This window comes from Bos indicus x Bos taurus, chromosome 24 (genome assembly GCF_003369695.1).
Source record: "Bos indicus x Bos taurus breed Angus x Brahman F1 hybrid chromosome 24, Bos_hybrid_MaternalHap_v2.0, whole genome shotgun sequence".
Lineage (NCBI taxonomy): Eukaryota > Metazoa > Chordata > Mammalia > Artiodactyla > Bovidae > Bos > Bos indicus x Bos taurus.
In genome coordinates this window covers 62210361-62231008 of record NC_040099.1, presented here as the reverse complement: position 1 = coordinate 62231008, position 20648 = coordinate 62210361, and the positions used below count along the sequence as shown (strand labels likewise).

Genomic DNA, 20648 nt, shown 5'->3' with positions numbered 1-20648 from the left:
CTAATATTTAATTTTAAATTAGATGATCTGCTTATGTAAGTATCTGTAAAAGTAACTTTTACGTGTAATAAAACAGCAACATTAACCAAATCAGTTTTATATTAAAAAAGCATTCTTTCTTTTAATTGCTTGCTTGGCCTAGAGAACAGTGCCGGTAGTCCCACAATTCGTCCAGGGAAAACAATCACACGGTATAATTATTTTGTGTTTCTTTATTCTGATAAATAGAGAAAAAAAAACTATACAGCATATGAAATAATATGCTGTAAACAACAACTGGAAAAAGTTAAAAGACACTAATATTTGAAAAACTATGTACACATCAAATCTCTATCAAGGAAAGGCTGAAAGATATCAAGTCAAAATTATTGACCAACTATTTTGTTGGTTCCCAATGCCAAGTCCATAATTTTTAGCATCTAGATTAGATACCAATTTCAAATCAGATATATTAAAAGTAAATTCTGATGTCTTCTTAGCTCAGCAAGGAAAAGTTATCCTTGACACTTATTTCCAGCAGCTGGATCTACTTCCTAGATATTTGCAATGAAACTAGAATACTTGTGATAACTATAGTCTCAAAAAATATCCCTAGGGCTGCTTCTACGTTACTACTCTAACATTACAGGTAGAGCATCCCACAGTTCCCAGATAGTATACCCAGATCTTTGTGCAAGTGGCTATGGTGAAGACTGGCAGAAATCAATGTGGATAGAAAGACGATGAAATTAGAAAGAGGCGGGCCTGATGGTGGTAGAAATGCTAAGAGCAAGATCAGGACAATCAACCAGGTCAAATCAAATCACCCAAACCTTCTGCTGATCAATGTTAGAAGGAAGTAAACTGAAAAGAGTCATCACATGCTTCCAATTAAATTTATTTCCTTGTGGTGGTTCCTTGATGTGTTGTTTCTATTCTAATAAAAAACCAGTTGTAGTTTCAAGGGCAAGAGACTTTGCCACTGAACAAGATGCTGTCACCCTTCTTGATTATAAACAGGAATGGATGATCAGCTCGGAACACACTGGGCTCGGGCAGCTGCTTTTCCACAATGTTGCTTCCTGTGGCGGCGGTGGCCTCTGTGCCCTCCTCAGTGACCTCTATGTAAGACTTGTGCATCAGCTTTGATACATACAGACGGCCTCCTGCAGCTATACCAGAGAGATCAGCTCTGGATTCATCAAAGATATCTGTCAGCCCTAGGGCTTCTAAATAGTGCTTGATTTCATAATTCTTCTCTATCTTGAACTGAGGTAGAAACACTTCGACATACTGAGCCTTCATTTTTCTTGGATTGGTCCAGTCCATTAGATTCTGAAAAGTCAGTTTGTTTTCAATCTGTAGAAATAGTTAAAAGGCAATTTAGAACCATATGGTTAAGAAACAGATGAAACAATAGCCTCAGAGGTATATGGTTTTCCATAACAATTCTCTCCTGGATATTTGCTTGTAAGTATGTGGAAGGGTGCCAGGGGAGTCTGGAAATGGGAAATGATTAAAACAAATGGTTCAAGTACTCTTGAATGAATCATATGTTTAATTTGCTCTGCTATGACAAGGTGTGGTTTATTTATATTGATATTTCAGGGCACTTCTGTTCTCTGCCCACATATTAACATATATAGACAAAGTGGAACAGTGAGCAAGTGAAGGAATTTGGGAATCAGAGATCATCAGAGGGAGAAAGGAACTCAGCAGTCATTTGAATCAGTGTTTCCTGACCATTTCTGCCTCATGAAAGACATGGAAAATAACATTTGCGCAACTTGTAGAAGTAAACCAATGGGACCCCAGGTAGCCGACAGCAAGGAGACCCGAGCTGTAGCCTCGGGGCTGGTGTGATCAGCATCCCCCAGCGCGGCGCCCACACTGGAAGATTTGGATACAAATGACCCTGCTACTCCACACGTGTGACAACTGCAACTCAAGACAATGTAGGGAGATGTGCCCAAGATGCACAGCCTGGACCCTCAGTGACATAGTGCACGCGTGTGTGTGTGCCCTGTCGTGTCCGACTTTGCAAACCCATGGACTGTACCCCACCAGGCTCCTCTGTCCATGAAATTCTCCAGGCAAGAACACTGGAGTGGGTAGCCATTTCCTTCTCCAGGGGACCTTCCGGACCCAGAGATCGAACCCATGTCTCCTGCTTGACAGGTGGATTCTTTACCACTGAGCCAGCTGGGAAGCCCCTAGTGACAGAGTGAGGAACCACATATATCTTTCCAACACGCTGCCCCAAAGTGACTCACAAATTGAACTCACCAACTCCTTAACACTGAGAATTGATCATAGATTATTCCAGATTTATAATGGGAAAAGTTTTCTTATGAGCATTATTTACAAATCTTGGACTAATAAATGAACAAATGGGTGAGTGACTAATTCTGACAACCTGAAATCTTGAAGCTGATGGATGAGAACACAATCAAGGGTCCTAGACATCTTCCTATTCCCCAGCAATGAGATCAACAGTGGTAACTTACCTGGGACAGGTCATTATCCGGCAGCATTATGTACATGCTTATACCACCATGATATCTGAGCTCAAGAACCTGCATGGATGGATCTTTAATGACAGACAAATTGAACTTCCGTTCTTGATGCATCATGGCCACTGCTTTCCCAGGACACTGAAAGTCAAGTCATTAAAAAAAACAGTTAAAGCCCTCCTTATTTCATGTATCGACCAAATGCAGTGGAACACTGCTGCGGGCTTTTCTTTCCAGTGGGTTTTCCCCAGCTTGCTGCCAGTGGCGGTCCTACCGGTCCACATCTCGAGTGAAACCAGACTCTGAGAGTAACTACCTGAGTTTTAAACTCACCAACTGTGTGACCCTGGGAAAGTTACTTCACTGCTCTATGTCTCTACACCTCATCTCTGTAATGGAGGTAGACACAGCCTCTATTGCATAGGATTGTTGTCGAGATTGTGTGCCTTACTGTAGCTAACACTTGGAGCATTGCCTTGCATTTAGCGTTTTATCTGAAAATGTCTATATCATGTCATGAATAATTATTAAATAGCATTATAATTTCAAGTGACTGCTATAGATTTTTTTCTTATCTGAAGTATTATCCAGGCAAGTGTTATAAAAATTACAGTTTAATAATAGGGTGTTGTAAAGCTTTTTTTTTTAATTCCTGTGAAATATTTGACAAATTAACTTGAGGGAAACACAGTATCTCTTATCTTTAGGATATCACTTCTAGATTTAGAAACATAATAGAGATATAATAAACTGTCTTTTCCTAAAAGATATTGTGATCCTGCAAGTTTTTCAGTATTTCTATAAAATCTCCCTTTACGAAAGAATATCCTACAGAGGAGGACAGATAAATTTTACGCTTCAATTATGGGCTCTTCTTCCTCCAGAAAGGTTGTCCTTTTTGACAAAGAATCCAAACCCCAGAAAGAGCACCCATGATACAGTAAAGGAAAAAGGCGCATTCCTAGTGAGACAGGCTGGTGCCTTCTCACCGAGTCTGGAGCCATGGGGGCTGAGCGGCAAAGTCTCATTTCCAAGCTAGGGCAGGGAAGATTCCCACAGCTGAGTTATGCTGGAGAAAGATGGAAACCAGACTTCTTAACAAAAGGGTGATTTCACCAATTTTGGATGGAACCAAAGCTGTCAAGTGATATAGATTCTACAGCGTATTATATTATAAGCTATATATTAGAGCTCTATTATAAGGGATATAGTCACGAAGATTATTTTAAACAATGTTATTATACTTTATGTTAATACTTACAGATATTTTATTTGCACATACTCATATTTATTTAAATAAGCCATTATTTAGGAGCAAAATACAAACAAACAAAACCCCACAGACATTGCAGGAAAGAGTCATGCTTCATTTTCATTCATGGAAATGAGTTAACAAATGCAGTCTACCAGAGGAGTTGAAGGAAAGAATGGGGAATAAAAGCTCATTTCCAAATACCATTAACACTGTCAGCCCCAGTGATTAAAATTCTGTGTGTGTGCACTCGGTCACATCCAACTCTTTGCAACCCCATCCACCAGGCTCCTCTGTCCATGGAATTTTCCAGGCAAGAATACTGGTGTGGATTGCCATGCTCTCCTCCAGGGGATCTTCCCTACCCAGGTATCAAACCTGAGTCTCCTGCATCTCCTGCATTGGCAGGTGGATTCTTTACCACTAGCCCCACCTGGGAAGCCCCATTACAATTCTGGGACTGTCTAATATGCTTCATTTTGCAATTACACAGCTAACATCTCTATCAGACAGAGTTATGGTTTATTAGGAGTTAATAGGTTTCAGTTTTTTCACTTAGGATTTTCAAAATACTTCTATGCCCCTCTCTGTGTTCTCATAGAGGCACCTACATTATAGACTTGCTCCCGAGTTGGGCTCTCCTTAGGACCCTGCAGTTAGGGACACACAGCAGGGCTGGCCACCCTCCATGCGGGTGCTAAAGGCCACCAAACTCCAAGTCCTTCTGGAATCTGATCTACTCTGTGCTCAAGTTTCTTCTCCTTCCACCCAAAGCGCTCCTCTCCCCACAGACACGGCCTGCTAGACAACCTCTTACTGCGCATCTCCTCACTTATCAATCATCTTTGATTTCCAGGAGCTCTCAGCACTCCTGTGTCTAAAACTTCTGATGTGGAAAGATGCAGAAAGAACATTTCAATAGCATTTTCCACTTAAAAATAAAACTATGTTTAAACGTTAAATCTGAATTTCTATGCTTCAACATGAAAAACTGAGGGTTGAAAGGAATTTGTTGTTGTTGTTCAGTCACAAAGTCGTGTCTGACTCTTTGTACATCATGAAATGCCACACTCCAGGCTTCCCTGTCCTTCTTTATCTCCAGAGTTTGCTCAGATTTATGTCCATTGAGTTGGTGATGATATCTAACCATCTCATCCTCTGTAATCCTCTTCTCCTGCCCTCAATCTTTCCCAGCATCAGGGTCTTTTCCAATGAGTCAGCTCTTCGCATCAGGTGACCAAAGTATTGAAAGCAATGTTCTAGGTGAACTAATGGAATCACTTGGTTTTACTTGTGAGAAAGACTATGGTTTTAAGGTTCATGTGCTAAGACAAGGCAATTCCTATGAAGCAAGGTAAGAACCCTAACGTGGCATGACTGACTACAAAGTCTTTGATGTTTCTACTATACGAAGATTACTGTGTGAAAGTGAAAGTATTAGTCTCTCAGTCATGTCTGACTCTTTGTGACTCCATGGACTGTAGCCCGCCAGGCTCCTCTGTCTGTGGGATTGTCCAGGCAAGAATACTGGAGTGGGTTGCTGTGCCCTTCTCCAGGGGATCTTCCCAACCCAGGGATTGAACCTAGGTCTCCTACATACAGGTGGTTTCTTTACTGTCTGAGTCACTAGGGAAGCCCTGTAAAGGCCTATTATTGGCAAAAATCTTCCTAAATTAAACAGAATTCCATACCTTGGGAGATCTGAAATGGCAACTTTGGGTCTGGTTCTTGGTGAAGGCTGACTCCCACTTGCCTTTGAAGTACACGGCATTCACCAGCACCATCACAGCAGATGAGCTTATGGTACCTTCATGAAAGACATCCCTGATTTTGCCTTTTGAAAAATTGAGGAAAAAAATGTAAATTTTAAAAAGCTAAAGACAAGATGAATATTTTTCTTATCACATAATTAAAATGATCATGATATTAGTAATAATCTGTGATCAATTACTTTGTCCAGCACTTTCCATGTGCAATGCTTTATGTGCAATATTTGGTTTAATTCTCACAAAATCCCTGTAGGAAAGGCACTATTATTATTTCTGTTGCCTGTTGAGAAATCTAGGGCATAGAAAAGTAATTTGTACAAAGTCACATAAAACAGGATTCTGACCCAAGAAGACAATGCTCAGAGACCTTCCCTACTCATAGACACCAAACTGCCTTCATTTATTTGAGGCCATAGCATTCCAAGTATAGTTTAAGGCCATTTCATTGAATGGGCTAATTTCTACATTCCATGTTCATGAAATTTTTGCTAAATGCCTTGCACTATTCTAGATACTGAACAGGATCCTATGGGGTCTTCCCTGGGCAGATCTTCCCCCATAACCTCTTCTTTAGCTCCTCTCTGAAGTGCCTGCTGCTACTGCTGCTGCTAAGTCGTTTCAGTCGTGTCTGACTCTGTGCGACCCCATAAATGGCAGCCCACCAGGCTCCCCCATCCCTGGGATTCTCCAGGCAAGAACACTGGAGTGAGTTGCCATTTCCTTCTCCAATGCATGAAAGTGAAAAGTGAAAGTGAAGTCGCTCAGTCGTGTCCGACTCTTAGCGACCCCGTGGACTGCAGCCCACCAGGCTCCTCCATCCATGGGATTTTCCAGGCAAGAGTACTGGAGTGGGGTGCCACTGCCTTCTCCTGAAGTGCCTGGATAATAGTATTTGATACACATTTGCTGGTGGCACTAGTGGTAAAGAATTTGCCTGCCAATATAAGAGAAGCAGGAGACTCAGGAATATAATGGGTTTCCCCGGTGGCTCAGATGGTGAAGAATCTGCCAGCAATGCAGGAGAGCCAGGTTCAGTCTCTGGGTCGGGAAGATCCCCTGGAGGAGGAAATGGCAACCCACTCCAGTATTCTTGCCTGGAGAATTCCATGGATAGAGGATCCTGGTGGACTACCATCCATGGGATCATAAAGAGTCAGACACAACTGAAGGGACTTAGCATGCCCACATTTCCTGAGTTGTCTTGCGGATGTAAAAACCTCCCCGGAGGATGTTAAGTGCCTAACACAGGAGCCCATAGCCTCAGGCCTCTTGGAGCCTAAGGCCTGAGAATATGAACCTCTGCGACACCACCCTGGTGCCTCAGCAACAGCCAGAAAATTCTTCATGAGCTGATCACCACTCTGCAACTCCCCGCCTCCCCTGGCTTTTAAAAATGCTTTGCTGAAACTCTTCCGGGAGCTCGGGGCTTTTGGGTCCACCACATAGACCACTGGCTGGTCCTGCAGTGAACCTTCTCTGCTCCAAACTGATGGTTCAGTTTGTTTGGCTTCGCTGTGTGTTGACCCTGTGAACCTATATTAACAAGTCCAGTGCAGTGGGGGCACCACCTTAATGCAGTTGCAGCATCCTGGGGTCACAGCCCTGTGCTCAGCGTGGGGTGGGAACACAGTGTCTATGGCCAGGCCACCTGCTTGAGCTGAGGGCAAGGTGAGGGCCAGGGAGAATTTCCATAAAGTTGGGACTCTTTATTCAAAACTTGAAAGCTTCAAAGAGCTGACTGTATTTGGGGAAATCCTAACTTATTCTGATTCAATAGGAAGAGTAAGATTGGAAAGGCTGGTGGCAGGAGCCAGATAATTGAGCCTGGACAGTCTGATAAGAATTTTTTATTATCTTGAAGGCGATGGAAAAGCATTGTTCAGGATTCACTAAAACACAAAAAAGGACATGGTCATGATGGATCAGATTTGCCTTTCTAAAGGATGACTCTGGCAGTGTGCATAGGATTGAAGAGGGGGTGGAGGGAGCAGGGAGGAGGAGGAATAAAACCTAATAAGACCAGGGTAGGTTTATTGGAATATTGGCATCATTTTGAAGTGTTCCTCCAAATAAGTATTGAGTCCATGCCCTCATCACAGTGAGAATAATTATACATAGATTTGCATGAGAAAGGAAAAAAGGGAAATAAATTACTGCTCCAAATAAAGAAAGGTACTAGTAATCTGATACACCAAAATACTTTAACACTAAATGGAAGGCAGGAGGAAAGGGGACGACAGAGGATGAGATGGTGGGATGGCATCACCAACCCAAAGGACATGAATTTGAGCAAACTCCAGGAGATGGTGAAGGACAGGGAGGCCTGGCGTGCTTTAGGGTGGCAAAGAGCCGGACACAACTGAGCGACTGAACAGCATTAGAAAAGTAGTTGCATAGTTTTTGATTTATGAAGAGTATATTTGAAATACATGGTGGCTAATGGTCAAATTAACTCTAGTGAAGTGATGATGATGAGTGAGCAAAAGCAAAACTGAGCCACTGTATTCTTGTTTCCTGGAATAATTATATGCCTTTGAATGTTTGCACTTAAAGGAGCAAGTTACGCGTCTCATATTTTTGAAACAGAAACAAACAGCAAATATGTATATATTGTTCAGAGTATAAATCAAGGCCATTTCTTAGGTAAAGAAATGACAAGCTTTGAAATCATTGACTAAGGAAACAATAAATAGATTTCTTTATTTGTTTTGTACTAAACCAGACCATTAGCTGGAACTTCATTTTCAGTTGGAAAGAGACTTGTCAATAAAGAAATATGCTTTTTTGTGGAAGGAACCACCATTGCCAGATATACAATTCTGAAAATGAAGAGAATTTAAAATTAAATTTATTTTTTTGACAGAGCGTCATAAAAACTATGTGTGTGTATGCTCAGTCGTGTCCGACTCTTTGTGACCCATGGACTGTAGCCCACCAGGCTCCGCTGTTCATGGGATTTTCCTGGCAAGAATGCTGGAGTGAGTTGCCATCTCCTCCTCCAGGGGATCTTCCCAGCCCAGGGATCTAGCCTGTGTCTCCTGCATTGGCAGGTGAATTCTTTACCATTGTGCCAACTAGGAATTCCCTGGACAACAACTAGAGCAATTTTAAATAACAGCAATCATTACTTCTGGTAAGCAGGAGCAGTTTCTCATATGTACAAAAGACTCCCAACTTTAAAATTGGGAGTTCTCGATATTCACATATAACTGACAATCTTGCAGATAAACAGGGCATTGCACTCACCAAGGGTCTCATCTTCAATCCATTTGTTAATTTTATATCTGGTATCTTCCACATCATTTGTAAAGTCAACTCTTTCCACTTTGGCATTATATAATTTCTTAGCACACTCAATATAGTCCTGTAAATATAAATGATATACAGCTCTATAAGTAATAAACACAGTTTTTGTACTTACAAATCACCACCAACTAAGCACCATAAGAGATATATATTTGAAATTGTCCCCTCATTTCCACTACCTTACTCAAGGACTACGTCCTGCATCAAAGGTGAAGAAATAGGCTGGGAGGGAGGACTGGGGAACTTGAAGTCAAATTGCGGAGCAAGCACACTGAAATGCACTGGGGGAGATCAGCAGGGCTTGTGGCTGATGCCACCCCTTAACTTCACCACTCTTTCCACCATGAATACTTCAGGGGCCTCCTACCTCTTGCCCCTTGTTTGTGTCATTCTCTTCCTACTGAAAAACTGTTCAAGAAACCTAGCAGATACCACCTTAATCAAGTGATCAAAGATAACACTGTCAGCAACAGGATTAATCAAAATCCTGCCGGGGGCCAATAAGGATAATATGATGAAAATAAAGCAATACCCGTGATGTTTTCTATCAAATCAGATGGAGGAGTGATCTAAAGAAAGGGTGATCACCATTTTGCAACATATGTGTGTTAGCTGCTCAGTCATGTCCAACTCTTTGCAACCCCATGGACTGTAGCCCTTCAGGCTCCTCTATCCATGGGATTCTCCAGGCAAGAATACTGGAGTGGGTTGCCATTCCTTTCTCCAGAGGATCTTCCTGACCCAGGGATCAAATCCCGGTCTTCCACATTGCAGGCAGTTTCTTTACCGTCTGAGCACCAGGGAAGACTTTTACGACATATAAGAGTATCAAATTGACATTTTGTACACCTTAGATTTACACAGTGTTATATGTTAATTATGTCTCAATACAGCTGGAAAAAAATATGACTCTAATTACGAAGAAACATCAAACAAATCACACTGAAGGACATTCTAAAATATAACTAGTCTAAAACTGGACATTATGAATAATCATTGAAAGTGTCAAGATCCTTAAAGTCAAAAAAAAAGGCTAGGGAACTGTTCCAAATTGAAAGATACTAAAGATACATACCAACAAAACACAATGCACGATTCTGAAGTAAGTTATTTTGCTATGGGATGATGTAATGATGATTGATTAGATGTAAAAGGATCTAAAGATTAGCTGGTAATGATCTAACAGTGTGAATTTCCTGGTTATGATGGTTGCACTGTGGTTATGTAGGAGAATCTCACTGTTTGTAGGATTACACCAAAGACTTCAAATATGATTAGGGATTTCCAGTGGTTCAGGAAAAAAATTTTTTCTTCTCTATAATACTTGCAACTTTTCTGTAAGTTTCAGATTATTTCAATATAGCTTTTCTTTTGAAAAGTAGAAGGAAGACCTAATAAGTCTTCTTCACTAATGGACTGTGAAGCTTAGGGAAAAGGAGAAGACAAATTTGACCCAAATACTTGGTGGAAAATTCACTGAGAGAGAACACAGAAGAAAGAGAAGTCAGAGGACAGGAAGGGTGGTACATGAGAGTCTGGAGGTGCCCGCCTGAGGACTGGCAGGAGGCAGGTACAGCCACAGAGCATACAGAGGCAGGGAGAACAAGGCTAAAGAACTACACACGTTTTGAACACGTGATCTCTCCTTGGGTAAGAAAGTTAACTGAAAATGGAAGATGGCTGAGGACAGAAAGTTTAAAGAACACTAGTGTTTTAGGGATGCCTGGAGGAACGAATATAAACAAAAGAGACTGAGATGAAACAAAGAGACTGAATAGAAAACCAGGAGAAATCAATACCATAAAAACAATGAGAGGGGAAGGTTTCAGGGAACATCATTCATGTTGAATACTATGAAGAGGCAGATAAGATAAAAACTGCAAAGTGTTCATAGCTTAGGTGTCTACATGGAAGGCAGCAGTCAACTTCATAAAAAAGGATTTCAGGGGAGCATTTAACATAGAAGCCGGATTGCAGTGGATTGAGGAGTAAAAGGGGGGTAAATGGACTCCGAGAATACATATTACTCTTTCATTAAGCTGGATTTTTCAAGCTTACATTTTCAGTCTGAGAAACAATAAGATGGGAAGGAGAATCATTAAGCAGCTTTAAAAAAAAAAAAAAAAAACTTTAGAAAAAAGGTACCTTGTACATACATTTATATGCTATGAGAAAGAAGAAAGTAGGTTAGTAAAAGCCCAATAAAGAATATTGTTGGAAAGATAACACCAAGGAAGAAGTAGGAGGCAAGAAAGCAGTGGAGGAATTGACCGTTTAGGAAAACTGTTCCCTCTGAAATTGATGGAAAGAGGGGGAAAGATCAGCAAATGGGTTGGGATATGAATCCCGCCTCTATTTTCTTTGTCAAGAAGACAAGACCTTCAGTTGAAAGTGATGGTGGTAGTAAGGGGCTGTTGGGAATCTGAGAGAAGTAGGAGAGTTTTCAGAAACTGCCGTCAGGAATGAAACACCAAAGCTGGCTGTTGGACCCACGAAGAACGTCTGACCGGGACGGCAGGGAGACCGCCACGCCGTGGTGGTAACTGCACACCTCCAGGCTTCCCGCAAGCATTCCCCTGTAGCCCAGGCACAACTGTGAGTGAAGTCACGGCACTGCTCCCAACTCAGGGCTTTGTTGGGGGAAGAGAATGGGGAAGGAATGGCTGAGAGCAGTTCAGTGTAGGAATAAAGCTAGGCAAGGAGAGAGCTGATACGCTGAGAGAAAGTCGAGAGATCAAGAGAATGAATAGCTCAGTGCAGCTGAAGAACAGGTGGAGCAGTGATGAAAGAATGAGACGCACGCGGTGCTGTGACCACACTGGAAAACCGGAGCTGTAGACTTCAGGTCGTTGATGAGTTGCAGGGTGTGGCTCAGGTATCTATAGTGGTGTAGAGAGAAGGTCAGGAAACTGTGGAAGCAGAATCTTCCATAGGGACACTGAGTTTATTCAAAACAGTGGCAGAATCAGGTATGGAATAACATGTACAGCGGTCCTAACCAAGGCACATTTAGCAAGGATTGGGGGAGGAGAGGGAACATGGGGTCAGAGATAGTGGTTGAGTCTCCTATAATACCATACTTTCATATAATACCATACACAGAGACTATTTACATATTATTATCTTTATCAATTCTAGTGGAATATGTATCCTCTTATTTGAACCCATACTCAAATGTGAGTTAAAAGTGTTATAAGAAGAAATGTAAGCAGCTTGGAGATTATCTATCTTTGTACTGATCTATCTGATTGAAATTTGATGATAGGTACATTTAAATCAAAAGTAGTTTTTAGAATAACTTATTATACTTATAAATGTTTGGGAGAGAAAAAAAAAAAACAGCTGTCTTGTTTTCGAAGATCTTGATTAGACCTCACCTTTACTGTGCTTCTGGGTGCATTGCAAGGAGAGTCAGAAAAAGGAACACAAAAAACAAGATGCTATAAATAGCACCATGATAGACTCATCAACATCCAGGCTACGGCTGAGGGTCCCTCAGGAAGATAACAGCATCTGTGGAATTGAGACTCAAACCGTGGCTGAACATCATGGTGGCCCCTGTAAAACTTGTGTAGGATACCTTTGGGAGGATTAAAAGCAAAGTGACCTAATGCTTCATAATTGACAGGTTGCCAAACAATTCGGGAGTGGTGCTGGAAAGGGCAAAGAATCTGAGTGGGTGACAGACAGACAAAGCATTAATGACTGGGCGGAACACAGAGAGCTGGAAAAGATGCCAGCGGAGACCAGCCCAGAGACGTCACGGAGTGGAGTTTTATAGTTGTGTGAGACGTGGAGAATTAAAAGGGAGAACAGACTTCCCCCAGAGAATCGCAGCCACTGTGTCTGCTTAAACAATACTACCAGCTTCTGGTTGTCATAGCAATGATGGGTCAGGCATACCAGCATGCAAGAGTGCATTCTAGGACTTGCTGGCCTTTGAATGAGGAGAATTCCATGATGAGGGAAATCAGTCTACTAGCCTCAAGTTATTCACCTCCTGTGTTGAGTCTTAGCTGCAATTCTACCACTGGCCAGCCTTACTATGTCTCTTACCAAGAACTCTTTTATAAGTGTGTGCCACGTGCTCAGTCATGCCCAACTCTTTGCAACACCATGTCTGTACCGACCAGACTCCACTGTCCATAGGATTAGGTAAGAAAATTGCAGTGGGTAGCCATTCCCTACTCCGGGGATCTTCCTGACCCAGAGATTGAACTCATGTCTCCTGTGTCTGCTGCATTGCAAGTGGATTCCTTCCAAGCTGAGCCAATGGGGAAGCCCCCTTTTATAAGTGATCTTATTGAAAAGATAAGTAACTGCTGGCAGGAGAGATGGAAGGGCATAGCTGAGAAAAAAAAAAAGGGAGGTGAAGTCACTGGGGATGAAGAACTGCCCTAGAAGACAGAAAACTCAAAGGAAAAGTGAATAGGCTTTTTCTCTGCTGCCCATAGACAACCCTAAATGCACTGTCTGCTCCTCCCACCCCAATTCTAACTCCACATCACTGCCAGTGGACAAGCTTTCTCTGTCTTGGAGCATGTCAATCTAGTGACCCTGAATATGTGTTCACTCAGGTGAAGAAAAGCTGTACTTTGGAAATAAAGTGATAATATTGAGAAGGCATCTGGGAACCTAATTAATAGTGACAGGAAAACAATATATCACCTTGGTATGGCCCCATGGAAAGGCGCAAGCCTTTATTCATATGATAAATTGGGCAAGACTCAGGTTCATAACAGAAATAACCATCTAACATAGGAGCCTGCACTTACCTTCCGAATATCAAATACTTTTTCTGCAAAAAGTCCATTGGCAATGCTGAGGTCATAATCCTTGTGGGATGTGTTTATATCAGACAGAACTCTTTTCAGTTGAGATTGGAGTCCTGGCTGCTGTTAAAAAGATTTATAAAAAATTATTCTTGGGCTGCAAAGATATGTCTACTCTTTTTACGCATGAAATAAATCACGTATAATATTATCATAAAAGAATTTAAAAGCAATGATGCTTATTAAAGCAGGAAACAGTGTCACATACATGTAAAATTTTCACCCTTTTTCTCAAAATAGTGTCTGTGATCAAAGTTAATTAAAGGAGTTAGTGAAATAAATAAATAACCTTAAAATAAAACTATTAACAGAAGATAATGAATTTGTCTAATGCATGTACTAAATAATTCATTTTACCAATGTAAGTTGACTGTGAATATCAAAGCATAAAACGCAAACATTTAGTTCCATGCTATCTTGCCAAATTTTAGCTAACATGTAAGTAAAATATTGGCTTACTTGATAATTTACAAATAAATTATCAAAAATTGTATCTGGAATACCCACAATACAGAAATCTGAAACAGACATGATCCTTTGCTTTAAAGGGGAGAGAAAATAGAAATATATTAGTGAGATGGGGATTTTTCTAAATTGAGTCTTACAGTCTCTTTCTCTAGAAGAACATATTGTCTTTACCTGAGTATCAGAAGAGTTTCCATGTCTTGAGAAGGTATTAAAGTGAAGCACCTGTAAACAGGCAACAAGGAAAGCAGTCAGCAAGTAGTGGCAAACAGGAAGAGAACTAATAAAAAATAAAGTGGAGATGTCACTGCTGGTGGCTGTGTTTGTGAGTTTGTTTGTTAGCACATAGGGCGGCAATGAACTGTGCAACTGTCCTATTGATGTGTTTAGAACAAGACTATTCATTGGGGAAAGTATCACAAACTGGGAGAATTCATAAATCAATGGCTACAAAGTGAAATATGTCTAATAATTTTGGTTTGCTCATTCTTGGGGATCAATTTAATAATCACTCACTGATTAAACCTGAACCAGAATCAAAAATAGTCTCATAAAAAAAAAGAAAACTTTGTTTAATGAAACAGGAGGCAAGATTGGGGTTAACTACATATACACCAAGACATAAAAGCAAGAGACTTCCCTGGTGGTCCAGTGGCTAAGACTCTCTACCTCCAGTGCCAGGGGTCCAGGCTTGATTCCTGGTCAAGGAACTAGATCCCGAGTGCCACAACTAAAGCCTGGTGCCACCAATTAATAAATAATTTTTAAGACATTATAAAAACATAAAAAGGAAAACTAGTTATTGAGTATCTAACAAATATTAAATAGGAAGCAAAATTGGGATTTTCTAGATATAATTTTTTTTTTTTAAATCTTCCAATTTTATTTTATTTTTAAACTTTACATAATTGTATTGTGTTAGATATAATTTTTGATCCTGCAATTATTTGAGAGGCTTCCCTGGTGGCTCAGTGGTAAAGAATCTTCCTGCCATGGGTTTGATCCCTGAGTTGGAAAATCCCTTGGAGAAGGAAATGGCAACCCACCCCAATATTCTTGCTTGGGAAATCCCATGGACAGAAGAGCCTGGCAGGCTACAGTCCATGGAGTGACAAAGAGTTGGACATGACTGAGTGACTAAACAAACAAAAAAAATTACTTGAAATTAAGCAGTTTGGGGTTTCCTTTTTCAGCATGGCTCTCAATAACCCCATTATTCTAATAATTGTTCCTATGCCCATCTTGATTTCTTACTACACTTTATCTGCCTTTTTCCAGGCCCTCTGTCTCTGGGATCTGAAATGCAAAACAACTCCATTAATAGGAAGTAATAAAATGTGCCATGCGTGTGACAATCACTCGTGCAGCTGTCTGGGACAGACTGAGTGCATCCTGCCTCCTCGGCACGGGTGGGCAGTGCTCGGAGCAGCATTTATCTTATATTCCCCCGACCAATCGTCTGAAAGATCTAAATAACTGCCAGGCAATGGTGGATTTGTTCTATTGTCTCAGTTTGTGACTCTCAGAATCTCATTGGTTGAATTTTCTGTAGAAAGATGTAGCTTTGCCTAGAGGGACCTTTTGGGCTTTGTTTGTGTGTGAGGAGTTGGAGTAGGGAGACGGTTGGAAGGTCTGTTCTGATGCAGGGTAAAGAGACACGTATGGGAATTTAACTAAACCAATGTGGCTATCAGGGCCTCTGTGAGGGATTTCTACTTCAAAGCCTCAGACCCCTAATTATAGCACCATCATATTGGCTTGGGGAGAATGGAACTGCTCAGAAAGGGATATGAAAACTTATAAAGGCTACTAGTATCATGTTAGTCTTAAAATGCCACAAAGAATTGGAACCTAACCTCAATTTCTACATCCTCAATCTAGGATGATACTATGAGATGGAATGAGAGAGAAGGCAAAGTCTACAAGGCAAATTTGATATACACATTAGTTCTATTCACAAATGGGGTCTTTACAGACATCAAGGACTATGCCTGGAAGCCTGGGTGTCATTTTTCCCCTAGTTCTAGGCAGTTGTGGGGCAGGAAGAGCATCAACACCCTTTCTCATCCTTCAGGGCCTTCAAGGATATTGTGGTTACCTCTTCCCAGCTGATCCAGTTGACTAGAATATTCCAGGGTTCGTAATTCTGCCTCATAGTTTTGTGGTCAGTTTCACTGTGACTGTGATTCATTGACAGAACACTGAAATTACCAATTTAAGAGACTTCCCTGAATGTCCAGTGGTTAAGGCACCCCCTTCCAATGTGGGAGCTGCAGATTCCACCCCTGGTCAGGAAACTACAACCCCACATGCCTCGTGTGTGGCCAAAACACATAAAATAGAAGCAATATTGTAACACACTCAGTAAAGACTTCACAAAAGGTCCACGTCAAACAAAAAAATCTCAAAAGAAATTGCTAATTTGTCACTAAGAAAGGAAGGTTCAACAAGGACCCTCCTTCCCATGGAGTTTATTTTGTAATTACCAGAGGAGGAAACAAAAGAATGAGTTTTATTACTTGGATTATGTTATTATAGGGCTTCCCTGGTGGCTCAGATGGTAACGAATCTGCCTGCAGTGCAGGAGACCTGGGTTCGATCTCTGGGTTGAGAAGATCCCCTGGAGAAGGGAAAGGCGACCACTCCAGTGTTCTTGCCTGGAGAATCCCCAGGGACAGAGGTATTGGTGGGCTGCAGCGCATGGGGTCACCAAGAGTTGTTTTTCCAGTTCTGACTGATTTGTGACACTCGTGGTAAAAGCTTACCTCTCAGCACCCCCAGAACTGTAAAAGGAAAAGTTGCAAAGGAAGTCTGTATAGTCAGTCACCTCAGTACGAGATGGAAAGAAGCTCTAGCCAGCTTTTGTTCACTGAACTTGAACTTGGGCAGCCCCGTTGCATATTTCCTTTCTAAAATAAGCCCTGGAAGTTGGAGGGTCCATTTCTATCATCTTTGAGAAAGATTTAACCAAGAGAAGGCTGAGAAAATTCTGAAAGTCATATTGATTGTTATGTAATGCTATCTTTAGTAAAATATATATGGCTTTGTGGAAAAACATTTTGAATGGTGTCTGCTCCTCTGAGTTCTAAACCTTTGACTCACTACCTCATAAAAACAACCTAGTAATTAACTTAATTAACTGAAGCTTAGCAAAGAGAAAGGAATCTTCTCTTCTTTTTGACCAAAATTTCTGTCAGACTAACTTTTTAAATTTCCTGTAGCTGTCTTTAAAAAAAATTCCCCAAGGTCACCATTGGATAGATCGGCTATTTGAGAATATGTGGATGTACCAGAAACAGACTCACTTGCTTCTGAAACATTATGTTTTTTAAATAATGAATGGAAATCTTTTTTTATTAGTTGTTAGATTGATTTTTCCAAAGCCAATACCTGTATTTATTAAAATATTGACTTCAAGATAAGTGAAGCTTTATGGTAATGTACTTTGAGCTACCTTTCAGTTTGCTGACTTTAGGGCTCCTCCTCTTGGGGATATTTGGTGGTGTCTAGGGACACTTTTTATGGCACCCACTCCAGTACTCTTGCCTGGAAAATCCCATGGGCGGAGGAGCCTGGTGGGCTGCAGTCCATGGGGTCGCTAAGAGGGACTGAGCGACTTCACTTTCACTTTTCACTTTCATGCATTGGAGAAGGAAATGGCAACCCCCTCCAGTGTTCTTGCCTGGAGAATCCCAGGGACGGGGGAGCCTGGTGGGCTGCCGTCTACAGGATCGCACAGAGTCGGACACGACTGAAGCGACTTAGCAGCAGCAGCAGCAGCAGGGACACATTTTATTTTCACGATGGGGGAGAGGTGTGCGGATGACATCCAAAAGGAAAGGGCCGGGGGTGCTGCAAAACCTCCTGCAAAGCACAGAACAGCCCCTCACAACAAAGAATTCTCTGACCCAGAAGGTCAGTAGAGCCAAGGTTGAGAAACTCTGCTTTAGAATAAGACCTTCCTGAGTTTACTAGCACAGAGATGATGTGACAACCCCTGCATAAAACCGGGGAAATGATGCCAACTCCAGGGTTACTGTGAGCATCAAATAAGATACGCGAAGAGCTTATCCCGGAGCCTGACCCTGATGGAGTTCCCAGCTGGCTGTTGTTATCATTGCGTTAGCATGAGGTGCTCAGCGCACCAGTTAGGAACCACTCCAGCTCTGGGACAGCAGCATTCTTAGAGTCTGTTGTTATTCCCTAGCATCAGTTACTGGTGGAGCAGTCCAGAGAGCGAAACAAGTCTTTCCAGCTTGCCTGACTGCACAAATAGCCCTCAACACGTACTAAAGTGTGAGAGGTCACAGCAGGGATCCTGTCTCTCTTGCACTTAAGTGTGAGAGGTCACAGCAGGGATCCTGTCCCTCTTGCACTGGTTTATGAACTAAAATAATGGGAGGGGCCGGTGGGCAGAAGGTTGGGCATCGAAGTTTCAACATGCACCTGGGCCCTGGTATCTCACCTGCTGCTGAGCCACTGAATTTCAATGGCAAATTCCTGAGAGAAGGGAGAGAAACCATGAGCTTTTTGCCTCCCGGCAGTCTCGCTCAGGGTAGTGGGCAGGAGTGAGTTAATAAGCTGTTTCTAAATGTGGTGGGGAAGGTGATGCTGGCGACAATGTGACAAGCATCCTGGTGGGCTGTGATCATCCAGGCTGCACTATTATGTCATTTGGGGCAGGTCACTGTGCCTAAGCTAGGACTTCACTGGCGTTTCTTTCTAGCTCTTCCTTCTCATCCATATTACTCAGGTGTGCGTGCATGCTCAGCCCTGTCTGACTCCTTGTGACCCCATGGACTGTAGCCTACCAGGATCCTCTTTCCATGGGATTTTCCAGGCAAGAACACTGGAGTGGGTTGCCATTCCCTTCTCCAGAGGATCTTCCCGACCCAGGGATTGAACCGGGTCTCTTGCATCTCCTGCATTGGCAGCAGGGTCTTTGCCACTGAGCTGCCATCACTCAGGCTGAGGCTCTCTCCTTTCATGTGCGCCTGGAACGTCCATCAGAGCTCAAGCGAGGCCCCATCCCCTAGTTTCTGGTTCAGTAGGTCCGAATCCGAAGATTCCACATTCCTCCTGAGATCTCCAGGTGAAGCTGGCATGGGAAACACACTTTGAAACCCACACTAAGGCACAGTATCAAAGCTGCAGTTCTGGAAAGGTTCCAGCTTAAAGAGCAGGGGTTGCAAGCTGCATTCTTTCCTCCCCTGGACGGGGTCCACTGAGAGGTCTTCCTTTACATGAGACCATTGCAGTGCAATATTCTCTTGGGAAAAACTGTTTGCCCTGATGATCAATTACAAAAGTCGTGGTTGGTGATGCAATCAAGACTGACCTTATCAATCTGAGAAGCACAGTCACCCCTCGCACCCAAACGAACCAGGGCCAGGGCAGTGAAGAGGCTCAGAGAGGAAAAGAACACGTTTTCACCCCCTTGACTGCTGTCCATCTCTCTGAACAGGTTGAAGCAAAAGTCCGCGTCTGCTGCCGCGAGGGAGGCCATGGTGAAACGGAGTTCAGCCTAGAGAAGGAGAAAAGAAAGAGCTCCGAGTACATTTTCTGTGGATATTAAGGGGTTTCTTTTTTTAATTAGAGTATAATTACCTTACAATGATGTGTTAGTTTCTGCTGTACAATAATGTGCATGCTAAGTCGTTTCAGTCATGTCTGACTCTTTGCAACCCCATGGACTGTAGCCCGCCAGGCTCTGTCCATGGGATTCTCCAGGCAAGAATACTGGAGTGGGTTGCCATGCCCTCCTCCAGGGGATCTTCCTGACCCAGGGATCAAACCTGCATCTCTTATGTCTCCTTCATTGGCAGGAGAGTTCTTTACCACTAGCACTACCCGGGAAGCCCTGAATCAGCTGTCGGTATACACATATCCCCTCCCTCCTGAGTCTCCTTCCCACCGACCCTGTTCCACCCCTCCAGGTTATCACCGAACACCAAGCTGAGCTCCCGTGCTGTACAGGAGCTTCCCACTAGCTGTCTGTTTTACACATGGTGGTCTACATATGATTTTTATATTCATTCGTTTTTTTAAGTCCAAGGCTTCATTTCTTCAACCTTGGATGTAACTATCAAATAACTCACAATAAAAAGAAAAAGTTCTTTTGGCCCAGTATTCTTGCTATCAAAGCTCTAAGACTCTCTTCTGGCAACAATATTATGATACCTTTTTAAAACAACATTGATCTTTTTTAGCACGACGTTTCTATATTTCTGCCTGTGCTCTCATATTCACAACCAGGCATAGTCTCACTGTTCCTGGAAGTGGAACTTCCAGCTTCAGGGATCTTTGATAATTCTGTTTTGAGTCCCAAGCAAACACATTTCTAGGGCCTACTATTTCTCAAATCTCCCAGATTTCTAAGCTGAAATATAGCAGGAATGCTGTCGTTGCTGTCGTTGCTTAGTTACTCTGCGACCCCCTGGACAGTAGCCTGCCAGGCTCCTCTATCCATGGGATTTCCCAGGCAAGAACACTGGAGTGGTCTGCCATTTCCTTCTCGGGGAGACATTCCCAA

The 20648-nt window shown here is 42.3% G+C and overlaps 1 protein-coding gene across 1 annotated transcript; it reads right to left on the bottom strand.

The window, feature by feature from the left end:
- Positions 1-284: 284 nt before the first annotated feature.
- SERPINB7 (serpin family B member 7) lies at positions 285-19632 on the bottom strand. The gene is made up of 7 exons (XM_027526080.1): positions 19455-19632; positions 14291-14341; positions 13595-13711; positions 8760-8877; positions 5436-5578; positions 2487-2633; positions 285-1338 (listed from the first exon to the last, which is right to left on the bottom strand). Exons 1-7 carry the CDS (start codon positions 19620-19622, stop codon positions 940-942), a joined length of 1143 nt encoding a protein of 380 aa, XP_027381881.1. The 5' UTR covers positions 19623-19632; the 3' UTR covers positions 285-939.
- Between the last annotated feature and the right edge of the window lie 1016 nt (positions 19633-20648).